General features: G+C 45.4%; 1 protein-coding gene across 1 annotated transcript; it reads left to right on the plus strand.

The window, feature by feature from the left end:
* The first annotated feature begins 5,076 nt into the window (after nt 1-5,076).
* Nucleotides 5,077-6,309, plus strand: LOC130740169 (uncharacterized). The gene has a single exon (XM_057592683.1). The coding sequence runs from the start codon at nt 5,077-5,079 to the stop codon at nt 6,307-6,309; it is 1,233 nt and encodes a 410-aa protein (XP_057448666.1).
* Nucleotides 6,310-13,114: the final 6,805 nt, after the last annotated feature.

A 13,114-nucleotide genomic window follows, 5' to 3' on the forward strand; every position in this document is an offset into this window, starting at 1 on the left:
ATGTGTTGAAATAGAGAATTTTTACCTGGATTCATTTTAGACCACCCCATTTGAGCTTGAGGTGTACCAAATGTCTCACCTTTTTCTTTAAAAATCATCAACTACATAACACAATATAGGGTGGGTGCCAATACGTGAATGTATAATAATATGATAAAATTACAATAACAAGATTAAATAACTATTTAATAGTAACCTGGTTCAAAGCTTGTATTTGATCTCTCATGTTTCTTTCCAATCTCATTATGACCTTAGGTTCCATCAAATGTTTCTTTATATACATCACTCTCATGTTGAAGTCCATATTGAAATTGCGGATTCAAAAAATAACCTAAAAAGGAAGTAACCATTTTTATTTTTCATAAAATTATCATATAGCATTATACCATGAAAATAAACATATAAGTTATACTCACGTACCAGCAGAATGAAGATCGCTATGCATGAACCTCCAACACTCATCTATGTACTCATGGTAACGTTGATAATAGCAATCATCTTTTTGAATTGATTGCTTAGCTCGATCAATTGCTTCATAAAGAAAACTCATTGTAGGTTTCTCATCACCATCACACAACCTCAAAACTTTTACCAGAGGCTCAAATATATATTTTCAATATGTCAGCAGACTTCGCCCATAATTCTTTATCATTAACAATTTCTTGGGCTTCAAATGCAAAACCATATTTATCTCTCCCAAACTGAGATCTTTTGAACTCTTGAGAGTCAAACATCTTGGTCAAGCCATCCTTTTGTTTCACAATTTCTTGAAGCGGTAAGAATTGTGTTGCAAACCGAGTAATACCAGGCCGGAAAAGTTCTCTATCATTTGTAAATTTTTTCATTAGACTCACAGTCCATAAGTGGTTGTAGATAAAATTAGTCACAGTATTTGCATCATTCAATACGGCTTGCACATTTTTCTTTTTCCCTATATCCTCCAAGCAAAGATCTAAACAATGAGCAGCACATGCAGACCAATACAGATGGGGCCTCTTTTCCACTAGCTTTTGAATAGTTGCTTTTAATGTTGCTTCATTATCTGTAACCACTTGAACTACATGTTCTTCTCCCACCTCTTCAACAATTTTATCTAACCACTGGAAGTAAAAATCAGTGTCTCTTGTCGCTGCACCAGAAACATCAATAGAATTCAAGAAAACTTTCCCCTTACTGCTATAAACCAGAAAATTCATAATATGTGTATGATTCAAACCATATGTCCAACCATCACACATTATTGTCACACCTTTATCTTTTCATGTGCCTTTCAAAGTTTTTATCCATTTCTGCATGGTATTGTATTCCGCTTCTAAATAAACATCAGAAACTTCATAAGGTGTTGGACATTTAACATTTTTTCCAACTTCATCAACTACAACTATCAAATTGTGTAGCCAAGGAGAGTTGGACAAATTCATGGGTAAGCGTTCATAAATAATAAACTTGCTTACTGTTTCTCGAAGCTTCTTCCTTAATGTTTTCAATAAACCCCCCTTAATTTTCAGTTGCTTCATGCTTTTGGTCCTGGCAAGACTAATATCTGTAGACCTCAAACCAAAAGCAATATCCTCAGGCCTTTCACCACCACTAACACTTGCACGAGAACTTCCCCTTGATCATAAATATTTTTGGATCCTCTAGTTTGATGTATGAACATGTGCCTATCCTCCCATTGATGGTGTGTTCTGAGGCTTTCTTCTTGAGATAACCTTACTTTCTCATCAATAGAATAATCATCTTCTTCATCATTATGTCTTAGACGTTCCTCAAATTCCTCTTTTCTTCTTTTTTTGAATCTTTTTCTTTTGCTTTTGCATCAACAAGTAGTTTCTTCATATTTTCTCTAATCAATTGAGTGATATTAGGGCAAGGCTTTACTTGTCCTCTGTCGTGGGCTAAGAGTTGCTTCAATCTTGTGATACCACCCTTATATATCACATTCTTGTCTTGGAGGCATAGTGATATTGAGGGTCTGTTTGAACAGTGGAAGTTGAATGGTGATGAGAAATACAAACTAAGGTAATGACTAGTGACTACTACGGTCAAAGACTACCATTCTTTTTTTTTTTTACAATAAAGACTACCATTCTTGTCATAGCATAAAAATAGAATTTTGAGTTCACATAAAAAAACCAATCTTCCAATCCAATCTGTATCAATTTACATTATTGTTGCTCACATATATAATATATAATGTTGTAAAGACAAGAAATTGACACATTTAATAGTCATACTAGTGACTACAATTGTCAAAGAGACAAAGACTACCATGAGTTATTGAAATTGATTTTTTGCAAATATATATAAGGTAAATTGCTTGGAAAAAGGAACTGAAGAGATAATGACTTCCTATTAAAGGAGATCAGAAATCAAATTACAGAGTTATAGAGAGACAGAGACATCAAAAATCAAAATATCAAAGGAGATCTAGTGGTTGCTTACCGGTTACCAAGTTCAAAGAAGTGAAGAGGAGACATTCATCTGCCAACAACTCACAACCACAAGCACATATCCGGAATTTTGAAAGGGTAGCGGCAGGAGTGACCGAGAGAGTAGCAGAGAGCCAAAGAGAGAACTGAGTACAGAGGTGAAAAGATAAGGTTAGTCCTTTTTGGAGATCTAAATGAGATTAGATTCCATAAATAATTTGTTTTTTTACCTTTCAAGAGCTAAACGGAACGATGTTTGTTGATCGGAAAACCCTGTTCCGGTCCCCGAAACCCCGTTGCAGACAATTTTGTCGTTCGATTGCGGTAAAAATGCAGTTACGTAATGGATTTGACTGAGAAATCAAATCTCACCGCAATTGCGGGCTGATGCGGTTGCGCTCCGCAACGAAAATATTGCGGCCGCAACACGCGTTGCGGTCCGCAATTTAGAATCTTGCACAAGAACCCCAGAACAACCGCACCATCAAACACATATGCAACACAATATTTTAGGCTAGAGCCCAAAAAACAAAGGGCCAAGCAAGAGTAACAACCCAACCTCCAAAACATCACCTTATAGCCTCCAAACACCACCAGATATTGGTGGCTCGGCTGCATCCAGACTTAGCTAACTTATCCGCCATGCCATTTGCCTCTCTAGAGATATGGTAAACCCCCAAGCAGTTCACTTCCGCCATCAAGAAATCTATATGACTCAATTCGTTAAGGAGCTTCCAAGGTCTATTTACTTTTGACTTTACCCATCCAACAACTATTGTTGAGTAGCTTTCTATAACCATGTTCTTGAAATCGTATTGTTGACAAAAAGCCAAGGCTTTTAAAATAGTCTTCACTTCAGCTTCAAAATTCCAACCGTAGCCCATTTTTAAGGTAAAGTAGCCCACAATTATATTTATGGAATTTCTAGCTGCACCCCCCACACCTCATGAGCCAGGATTCCCTTGGGATGCACTGTCCATATTAAATTTTAGAAGACTTGTTCCTGGTGGAGACCAAACTTCTAGCCTTGGCTATGCTTCCTTCCTGTTAACCTTTATATTACAGAAATTTCTACAGAACTGATCACTTGTGTATGGACAATCTTTCCACACGCCCCTTAACCACCAACTGATTCTCAGTATATGCAGATCTGAAACCTCTATGCTATTGAAGACTTTCCCCTTAAAAACCACTCTATTCCTTTCTAACCACACTGGCCATATGAGAGAATACGGAATTAAACTCCGCAGCAGAAAATCCGTACCCATTGCTAGGGAATTTCATTCCTTCACTAAGGGTGATGGACTGGGCGAGACCCTAGGGTCCCTCGCCCAGGCGCGCCAGCTTGGGGCGACGAGTGAACCAGGGAATTTAGCCTTCTCCCGGGAGGCCCAACTGGCCCATTAAGAGGAGTTAAGGGCGACAAACCCAACCCTTGAACCTATAAATAGGGAGCAGTTACCAATTGTAGGGGACTCTTAGCTCATTTGAGAAATACAAGCTTGAAATTCAGTTATTTTCTCTCTCGCTAAGCAGTTACGCTCTTACTCTCTCAAGATTCTCACATAACGATCCTCTCACTATGGGTACCATACCTCATCTCTATGTTCTTGGATAGAACATTTGGCGCCGTTTGTGGGGATCTGTAGATTTCGATTCCCGGACACGTGGATTGTGATTTGGTTGAGAGAAGTTCGATTTTCCGTGCAATTCTATTCAGTTTTCTGGGATTTTGGTTTAATTTTTTGTTCGCTTGTGAAGTCTGATGGAAACATGTTGTCGGAGACGCGACGGAGAGCAGGAGCAGCGGCGCGGATCTCCACCGCGTCGTGTGAGAGGCAAGCCGCGACGGGAACAGGTCCGCCGGGACGAGTCCGAGCAATTGACTCCTCCTCCGCCTCCTCCACCTCCTCCTTCTCCAACACCTCCTCTGCCTTCTCCGCCGTCCTCACCGGAGCAACAACGTTCACCAACACACTCGCCAGGAGCCTCACGGGGAGAAACGCCGCCTCTACAAGCTCCGATCACCGGTCGAGATTGGCAACGTTTGATCCGAAGTGTCGACGACATTCGGCAGCGGAACAATTACTTACGGGAGCAGTTGGAGTATTATCGAGTCGAGCAACAAGATGAAGGAGAGCGGGAAGCCGAAGTCGTGGCGGAGTTTGAACCGTTCTCGGCGGCGATAAGGGAGGTGGCTATTCCGGATAATATGAAGAACCGCGTTTTCGAAGCATATAGTAGCAAGGCCGGCCCCAAGGAGCACATGCTTTATTTCAACACGAAGATGGTGATAAGTGCAGCTTCTGGCGCGGTAAAATGCAGAATGTTCCCGTCATTTTTTAAAGGCATGGCGATGGCATGGTTCACGACCTTGCCTCGCGGATCTATCACGAACTTCCTCGATTTCTCGTCAAAGTTCCTTGTTCAGTTTTCTGCAAGCAAGAGCAAGCAGGTTACGATAGAGGACTTATACAACGTGCGCCAGTAGGACGAGGAAACTCTGAAGCAATACGTGAAACGATTCAGCCCGGCGTCTGTTGAAATTGAGGAATCAGAACCACATGCTTGTGCGCGCGCTTTCAAGAACGGGTTACAACCAGGAAAGCTGAACAGTAAGTTGAGCCGAAAGCCGGCTCGATCGATGGCGGAGATCCGCGCGCGGGCAAACACTTACATTTTGGACGAGGAGGATGACGCTTTCAAACGAAAACGTGCAAAAACGGAAAAGGAGGGCGATCAGAGAGATGCGTCGTCGGAAGGGAAACCAAGTAAGGAGAAAGGAGAAGGTGGTAGGCGACGAGATAAGAAGACAAAGCCAGGGTTAAGGACTGCAAAGGAACCGTTGTATCATAGGAAGGAAAGCTTCGAGCGTCGTCGCCCTTGGAATCAGACCGACTCTCGTCGGCGTGAGGAGTCGGGGAAGAGTCTAAACGCGCATTTGACAGAACTACTTCGGGAGGTCAAGGCGACGCATGCGGTCGAGGCGGGAGAGAAGGAGACCGACCCGCCTCGAGTGGCGGTGGACAAAAGAAAGTGGTGCGAGTACTACCGCTCGGCGGGCCACGACACCGGAGACTGTTTCACTTTAAAGAACGAGATTGAAAGGTTAATTCGGGCGGGACGCTCGCAGTTAAACGACCGCGGTGACCGTTGGCGCGGCGAGCGACAACAGGGGAATCGATACAAAGGGGACCGTCAGCAAGATGATCGCCGTCGTACACCGATTTCTTACAAGAAAGAAACGCTGGCAACAAGGAAGAAGGGGACGGAAGAGACCTTCAACAAAGATATCGAGCCACCAGTTGGGACGATAAACACGATTGCTGGGGGTTTTGGTGGAGGTGGCGACACAGCTTCAGCGAGGCGAAGGCATGTTAGGGCGGTGATGTCAGTGCGAGAGTATGAGGCCCCATTTGGTTTCCATCACCCAGATATCGTGATATCATCAGTAGATTTTGAGGGAATCAAGACGCATAAGGACGATCCGGTGGTAGTAATGGTAAGAATCAACAGCTTTAATGTGCGAAGGGTTCTTCTAGACCAAGGAAGTTCCGCGGACATTATCTACGCTGATGCATTTGATCAGCTGGGTTTGACAGACAAGGACTTGATGCCATATACTAGGACTTTGGTAGGTTTTTCAGAAGAGCAGGTATGGGTGCCCGAGTACTTGGATTTGGATACGGTTTTTGGTGTTGATGAAAACGCCAAGCTTCTGCGCGTACACTATTTGGTATTGCAGGTCGTGGCATCCTACAACATCATTATTGGACAGAACACGCTCAACCGTCTTTGCGCGGCGATTTCAACGGCTCACCTGGCAGTGAAGTACCCTCTGATCTGCAGAAAGGTAGGAAAAATAGCGGTTGATTAGTGGAGGGCAAGGGAGTGTTATAACAACTGTCTCAATTTGTATGGAAAAAAGGGGACCGGCAAGGGACACAGTTGCCACAAGATTGAGCTTGTGGGGGAGCGAACAAGGTGGTCCGGGCGTGCAGGATCAGGGGGGGACGAACCAGGAAGGCTAGAGCAGATGATCGATCGGAAATAGAAAGGATGAGGAACAGCCAAGGTCAAAGAAGGCCAGGGGACAGGACGGACAGTTCACGGATGCACATGCGGAAGAACGCTGGGCGAATGTTATAGCAGGTTTGGAGGAGTAAAAGTTCAGCAGAGGCGTGCTCGCAATCGAACCTAGGCTCACGACCAATCAGGAAAGGCGCCTGGAAAAGCTGGTAGAGGACAATTTTGACCTCTTCAGTTGGAGTTAGAAGGACGCGACGTTTTGGAGATTTCCTAGATTCAGGAAGCCAACTTTTTTGGGAACGGGCCGGAAAGAAAGAAAGGACAAGAGAGCAGCGAAGCAAATGACGGAGCGACAGGGTTTTCAACGCGGGGGCAGCGAGCGGAAGGTAGGGAAAAGGAGCCCGACTTTCCGCCGCGTGGGTAAGAAGAAGGGGAAAGCGGGCTATTGGAGACCTATGGGGGCGGCAATTGTTAAGCCAAGAGCAACTAAGCGCGCCAAGGGAAAAGGTAAGTTAGGCGAGAGCCCGCGTTACTCTGGGGCGAGCTGGCAGAGGGATCAACCCTGCTATGACGACGAATGGGAGGCGAGCACGTCAGGGAAAAAAGACGAGGTGCTTGGCGTGGTGCTCTAATTTGGGGGAAAAAGCCAAAGGCAGGAGCAAGGATGCGGCGAAAAGGCGGGAAAATTAGGATAAAAATAAAGATGCACTCTTTTTCTCCATCGCGGGAGTTTTTTAATGAGGCGTCCCTCAATAAATGTAAAATCTCATTTTACAATCAAATACAAAAAGGATATTCCCAGTAATACTCCTAGCTCGACTGAATTATCACGGTCGCCCGGTGGGAAAAATTCCCTGAAGGTGGCGATCCCAACACGACCTTGATGTCTGGAGATCGCTCCAGAAAGTCCGGCGCGAATCGCTGCTACACGCTTAGCAACTCAACCAAAATATCACGGTCGCCTGGTGGGAAAAATTCCCTGAAGGTGGCGATCCCAACACGATCTTGATGTCTGGGGATCGCTGTTGGTCAATTCGCAAGTGTACGAATACCTCCGGGTTTTAAATTATCGAACCACAGGGAATTAGATTGCAAATTCAGTTTAAGATTCAAGTTTAAGGTTGAAAAGCAAGTAAAATTCAGTTTTAATAATTGGTTGTTTCTTGAGTTTATAAAAAGACAAGTAATCAAGTAATAAAGCGATTGAAAAACAGAGATGAGATTGCCTTGGGTTCTTGTTCAACTATTTCAGTTTTAGCAAACTTCCTATTCAATTAATCCCGAGTCTCTCCTAGATGTTCTAGCCTAGTTAGTTGTCTTTCGATGCCTCGCAAAGAAAACCCTTCCTAATCAAAAGATAGGTTCAATTCCTTGATAACCTAAACATTTGCTAGAAGCACTAAGCATACAAATCAGGCCAACAAACCCCAACCCTTCCTCTATTCCTAGCAGCAAGTATAGAAGGAGTAATCTCACAACAAGTCCCAATTCTACAACAAACTATCGTTATGATTATAGAAAAGTAAGAAGCTAGCATGCATTCAAGCTTGAAAGATAAAGCATAGAAGTGAGATTCAAGGGTTTACTCAGAACTTCATGAATAGAAAAGGATTGATAGCTAAAACATTCAAAGTCTTACACAGAACCCAAAGCAGAAGGGGTTTTAGCCAAACATGGCTATGAAATCCATGCTAGAAAATAGAGATAAAACCTGGAACAAAAGGCTTAGGGAAAGCTCCTCAAGCTCCAGAACTCCAACTCTCTCTTCTAACTTATGAAAATATGATAAAAATGACAAAAGGTCCAAAAGAAATGACAAAAAGCCTATTTATAGGCAAACAGGTCGAGTCTGGGCGCTCAGGCGCCAATTCAGAGCGCCTGAGCGCCAATTGCATGCAAAAACATGCTCTCTGGACCCAATTGGCGCCTAGGCGCCCATACCCAGCGCCTAGGCGCTTAAACTCGCCTGAAAATGGCTTTTTGGCTTCTGAAACTCCTCTTTTCAATCCTCTTTAAGTTTTCCATCAATTCCATGCTTATTGGCCTTCTTTCTTCTTCTTCAGCTCCTGATCTGAAACTTAACCAACAAGCCAAGGAAAATTCTAGAAGCTCAAAGAGCTTATTAGCACAAGAAATCCTTCAATTAACACAATAAAACCATGCAAGTCCTAAACTTACTTAAAATGCAAGAAAACTCCCTATAAAACTACAAAATTACCAAAACGAAGTAAAGACTCAAAGAAAGATAAAAATGCATGAGAATGCATGAAACACTACATGAGACTCAACAAAAAGACTCAAAACAAAGAAAGAAATGACCCTAAAAACACCACTAAACAAGGGTCATCAATCGCTCCGGAAAGTCCAGCACGAGCCGCTGATCACTCGTTGGCGATGTGTGCGGATAAGTTACTTATCCCAAAAGTCTCGCCGAAATATGGGCGAGCAAAACCTCCCCGAAATATGAGCGAGAACCCAAAGCTAGGCTAAGTCTTGGGCAACCTATAAGGCCATTGGGTCCCAAGCAGTCATAAGTCCTCGCCAGGACAAAACTGGCAAGGCCACACCTGATCTTACGGGAAATACGGTGTGAATAAAGCCTCGGTTCAAAACTGAGCGAATGTCTAGCTATCGTTAGCACACACTCAAAATCGCTACACGACGACTAAACCCAAAGGTGTAAAACGAACGAATGGAGAAAATATAGCAACGCGATGAATAAAATAAGACAAGCGAAACTATAGCGAAATTATGTTCATTAAACGCAAAACAACATTAGGTACAAAGGGGTAAGGAAAAGTCAATACATAATATTTAAGTTATATTAACATTCTCCGTTTTCCCTGCATTTTCAGCAGCCGCAAAGTATGCGGCGTTGAAGCCTGGAGGATCGCCAGGGCCGACCAAACCCTCGGGGGTAATCTTCTTGAAGGCTCTCATTCTGCTGAGATCTATTCCCTCATAAAGGTACTAGACCTGGGCTTTGGCGAGGAAAAAACCGTGACTGTGCCCCTCTACAACCTGAGCAGCGGCTTCGACCTCCAGCCTCGCTCGAAGGGTTTTGGCCTCAGAGACCGCCCAGGTCTCCATTTCCGCAATAGCTTTAATTTTTTTCGCGAGTTGATTCTTCACTTCGGCGAGAGTCTCATTCGACAGCGCCAACTCGCTGCGCAGGGCCGCTATCTCCTCATCTTTGGCGATACAGGCGGCCCTGCTCACGGCGATTGCCTCGTTCTTCGCCTCCAACTCCTTCTGCAAATCGTCCCACTCGTCGCTAAAATCCTCCATTCTCTCTTCACAGGCGGATAAGTCGGCCTCGCGATCGTGCATCTCGATTCCCAAGTTGGTCAGCTTAGTTACTTGGGCCGTCACCTGAGTCAGCAACCTGTCACGCTCTTCGTACGCCTCAAGTGTGGCGAGACGATAACTTTCAGCCTTGTGGCGGAGCTCTTCAACTTCAGTAGCAGAGGCTGAATCCTGGGATAACTGGGCAAACAGACACCCCGCGCGCAGGAGGCTCGAGATGGCTTCTTCTGCCACGCCATCAAGGTCGGAATTCTCAGTTCCTCTCACAGACAACATGAAATCGACGGGAGTAAGTTGCTGGTTTGGAGGGGAGTTTTCTTCCTCGACAACGTTTGGATGAATCATGGCAGGAGAACAGGGGCGAGGGGAAGAAGAGATAGCAGGAGCTTGATCCTTGTCATTATGAGCTGTTTAATGGGTTGGGGAAGCCCTGGGAGAGCTTACCCCAACTTGTTGGGATGCGTGGACAGAAGGGGATGGTATTTGAGTAGGATCGGGAGCGGCGTCTTCAGAGGAACCTTGGCCAAGGGGAGTCTCCTTAAGAATTGGCGAGGTTTCCACCTCACTGCCTTTGGGGTTTGGTACGTCCTCACCCGCCACATCCTGGTGAGGAATAGACTATTTGACGGTTTTGACCCCCTTGGTCCTCTTTTTCCTCTTCTTCAGCTGAGAGGGGGCAGCCAAAGTTTCTCCGTCTGGGCCAAAGTCAGCTTCTTTGGATTTGTGGGAATCTTCCGCCAAAGAGGGAAGAGTGGTGTTGATGGAAGAACCCGGCGCCGACTCGTCAGTCTCCGGAGGAATGACAGCATCAGGCGTGGGTTCGCTAGACTCAGGGACTACAGTATGTGGCATGGCACCGCCGGCCTCAGGAGAGGGCGGCGCAGGTTCAACTGGTGCGGATATGCATACTCGTTTACTTGGGGAGGGGGCGGTGGCCTCGGCGTCGGCATCTACGGCAATATGCTTCCTCTTACTTCCGTTGGTGTTGAAGACGGGAGGAAATTCGACGGTTGCGGTGGCCAGGGCACGCTCCAGTTCAACTTTAGTAAAATTCATTCCTCCCAGGAATGAACCAAGGGTGTTCTTGCGAGCGGCCTCGAGCAATTGGGAGCACTCAAGGACCGGAAGCCCAGCGAGAAAGCTTAGGATGATTTTATCTTCATCACTCAGTGACACATCTGACGGCGGCGGAACATCGCGAGGGTTCTTGGTCCAATAGAAGGGAAACAGGGCAGTCCCGTCCCGAAGGGTAAAAGCCTCAGGATAGGTGGGATGCACGGTTATACGGAAGTACCAGCGCCCGGGTCCCATATTGACGTTGCTCTTGTAGGGGTAGAGACGCTGGCGGCCCGTGCGTGATTTCAGGGAAACCCACCCTGGGTTTTGGTTTTTAGGGACTTCGGCTCCACGGCGTAGAAGTAAAAGAAGTGGGCGGTTTTGGTTCAAGGCCAACGGCATCGCAGAGAATCTCAAAACAGCGAGCGAAGGCCCAGGCGTTCTGATGTAGTTGGCAGGGGGCCACGTTGATTTCCCTCATGACCTGGCGAAGAAAAGGGGAGAAGGGCAATTTGATTCCCATATCAAGGATTAGATATTCGTAAACATAAAAGAAGTGGGGTCTCTCCACGCCATGATCGACTGCACGGTGCTGCCAGGGCCGACAAATTGATAGGCATCTTCCCGTAACAAGAACTTCCTTGAGAGATTTCTGATAGCAAAGCCCACCAGCCTGGCGGGCCAACTCAGTAACAGACTCATCAGAGGACAATTCAGAAGTTTGGCAAATGACCTTTTGAACGGGGGTTTCATCTGCGGACTCTGGGAGAGTGGCGAAAACCCGGTTCCAGAAAGCAGTGATCTCTCCCTCGCCCAGGGGAAGTCCTCCGCAGGGAGGGAGGTCAACTGGAGGCTAAGGCGTAGGGGCTATGCTTCGGGATCGAGAGGATTTCTTAGTACGGCGTGAGGAAGCCATTCTTGCTGAAGGAGAAGAATGGGGTGAAGATAGGGTGAGGTGCTAGGGTAAAAGTTTTGGCAGGGTGATAGGATCTCAGAAGTGGGGAATGATGGAACAAGGGGGGATTTAAAGGTTAGAGTGGGAAGTAGTTGGGAAATAGTGTCCCATCGTGGTATGGTGGAATGATTACGCTAGGAGAACGTGACGCGGTTTTTGGGGGAACGGGAACGACAATAAGTGAAAGTTGAAACCGCTGGAGTTCATTGGTCTAAATTCAAAATTGACAGGCTTTATTGTGATTTGAAAGGACATATTGGAGATAGCGGTTAAGATTTTGTAAGAATTCGTTGGACCTTGTGCCATCCTAATGCGTTACATATGGCCTACACGCGTCAACTCATCGTGGCCCACGACGTTCATTGCTGGAACAGGGCGAGGGATCTAAGTGCTGTCGCCCAACAAGATGACTTGTGGACTTATAGGATCAAAGGAATTCGCCGGGAAAGTCAAGGAACTAGCCTTAGGTTCTAGTTATCAAGCCATGTTGGCAATTATTTTTAGTCGTTAGGTTTTTGGCTTTAGGTAACTTACTCGTGATTGTCGCCTAATATCTGTTTTTTCTTTTAAAGACACACTCAGCTCTCATGCTTTGAGCTCGGTGTCTTGTGGACTTGTGGACTGGGCGAGACCCTAGGGTCCCTCGCCCAGGCGCGCCAGCTTGGGGCGACGAGTGAACTAGGGAATTGGGCCTTCTCTCGGGAGGCCCAACTGGCCCTTTAGGAGGAGTTAAGGGCGCCAAACCCAACCATTGAACCTATAAATAGGGAGCGGTTACCAATTGTAGGGGACTCTTAGCTCATTTGAGAAATACAAGCTTGAAATTCAGTTATTTTCTCTCTCGCTAAGCGGTTACGCTCTTACTCGCTCTAGATTCTTACATCACGATCCTCTCACTATGGGTACCGTACCTCATCTCTATGTTCTTGGATAGAACAGGTGAAACAGAAGAGGGAATAACTCACTCAAACCCTTCTCTACCTAAGGGCTGGATCTATGTTAAAGGTGATGGGGTCAATTTCCCCCACGTAATTTTCTAAAAATTTGCCAGTAATATACTGTTGTTTGATGATATAACATTGAGATGGGAGTATACCATTGTATCCCATTGTCCCCGTAGGATAGCTTAAATGGTAGGAGCTGAGGGACATATGAGTTGGGTAGGGGGAAGTCCAGGGATCGATTTCTGGCAGGTGCAATTTATCTTTCCGATGTAAAAAAAATATCATTGTATTCCATTGCCCCGACGTTCCAAAATGTTTGATTTGTGAATGTGCGATTCTTTTTTCCTTTTAGCCACACTGTGATATGTTTCATTTAGCCACACTAATTATAT

This window comes from Lotus japonicus, chromosome 1 (assembly GCF_012489685.1).
Source record: "Lotus japonicus ecotype B-129 chromosome 1, LjGifu_v1.2".
NCBI classification, from domain to species: Eukaryota; Viridiplantae; Streptophyta; class Magnoliopsida; order Fabales; family Fabaceae; genus Lotus; species Lotus japonicus.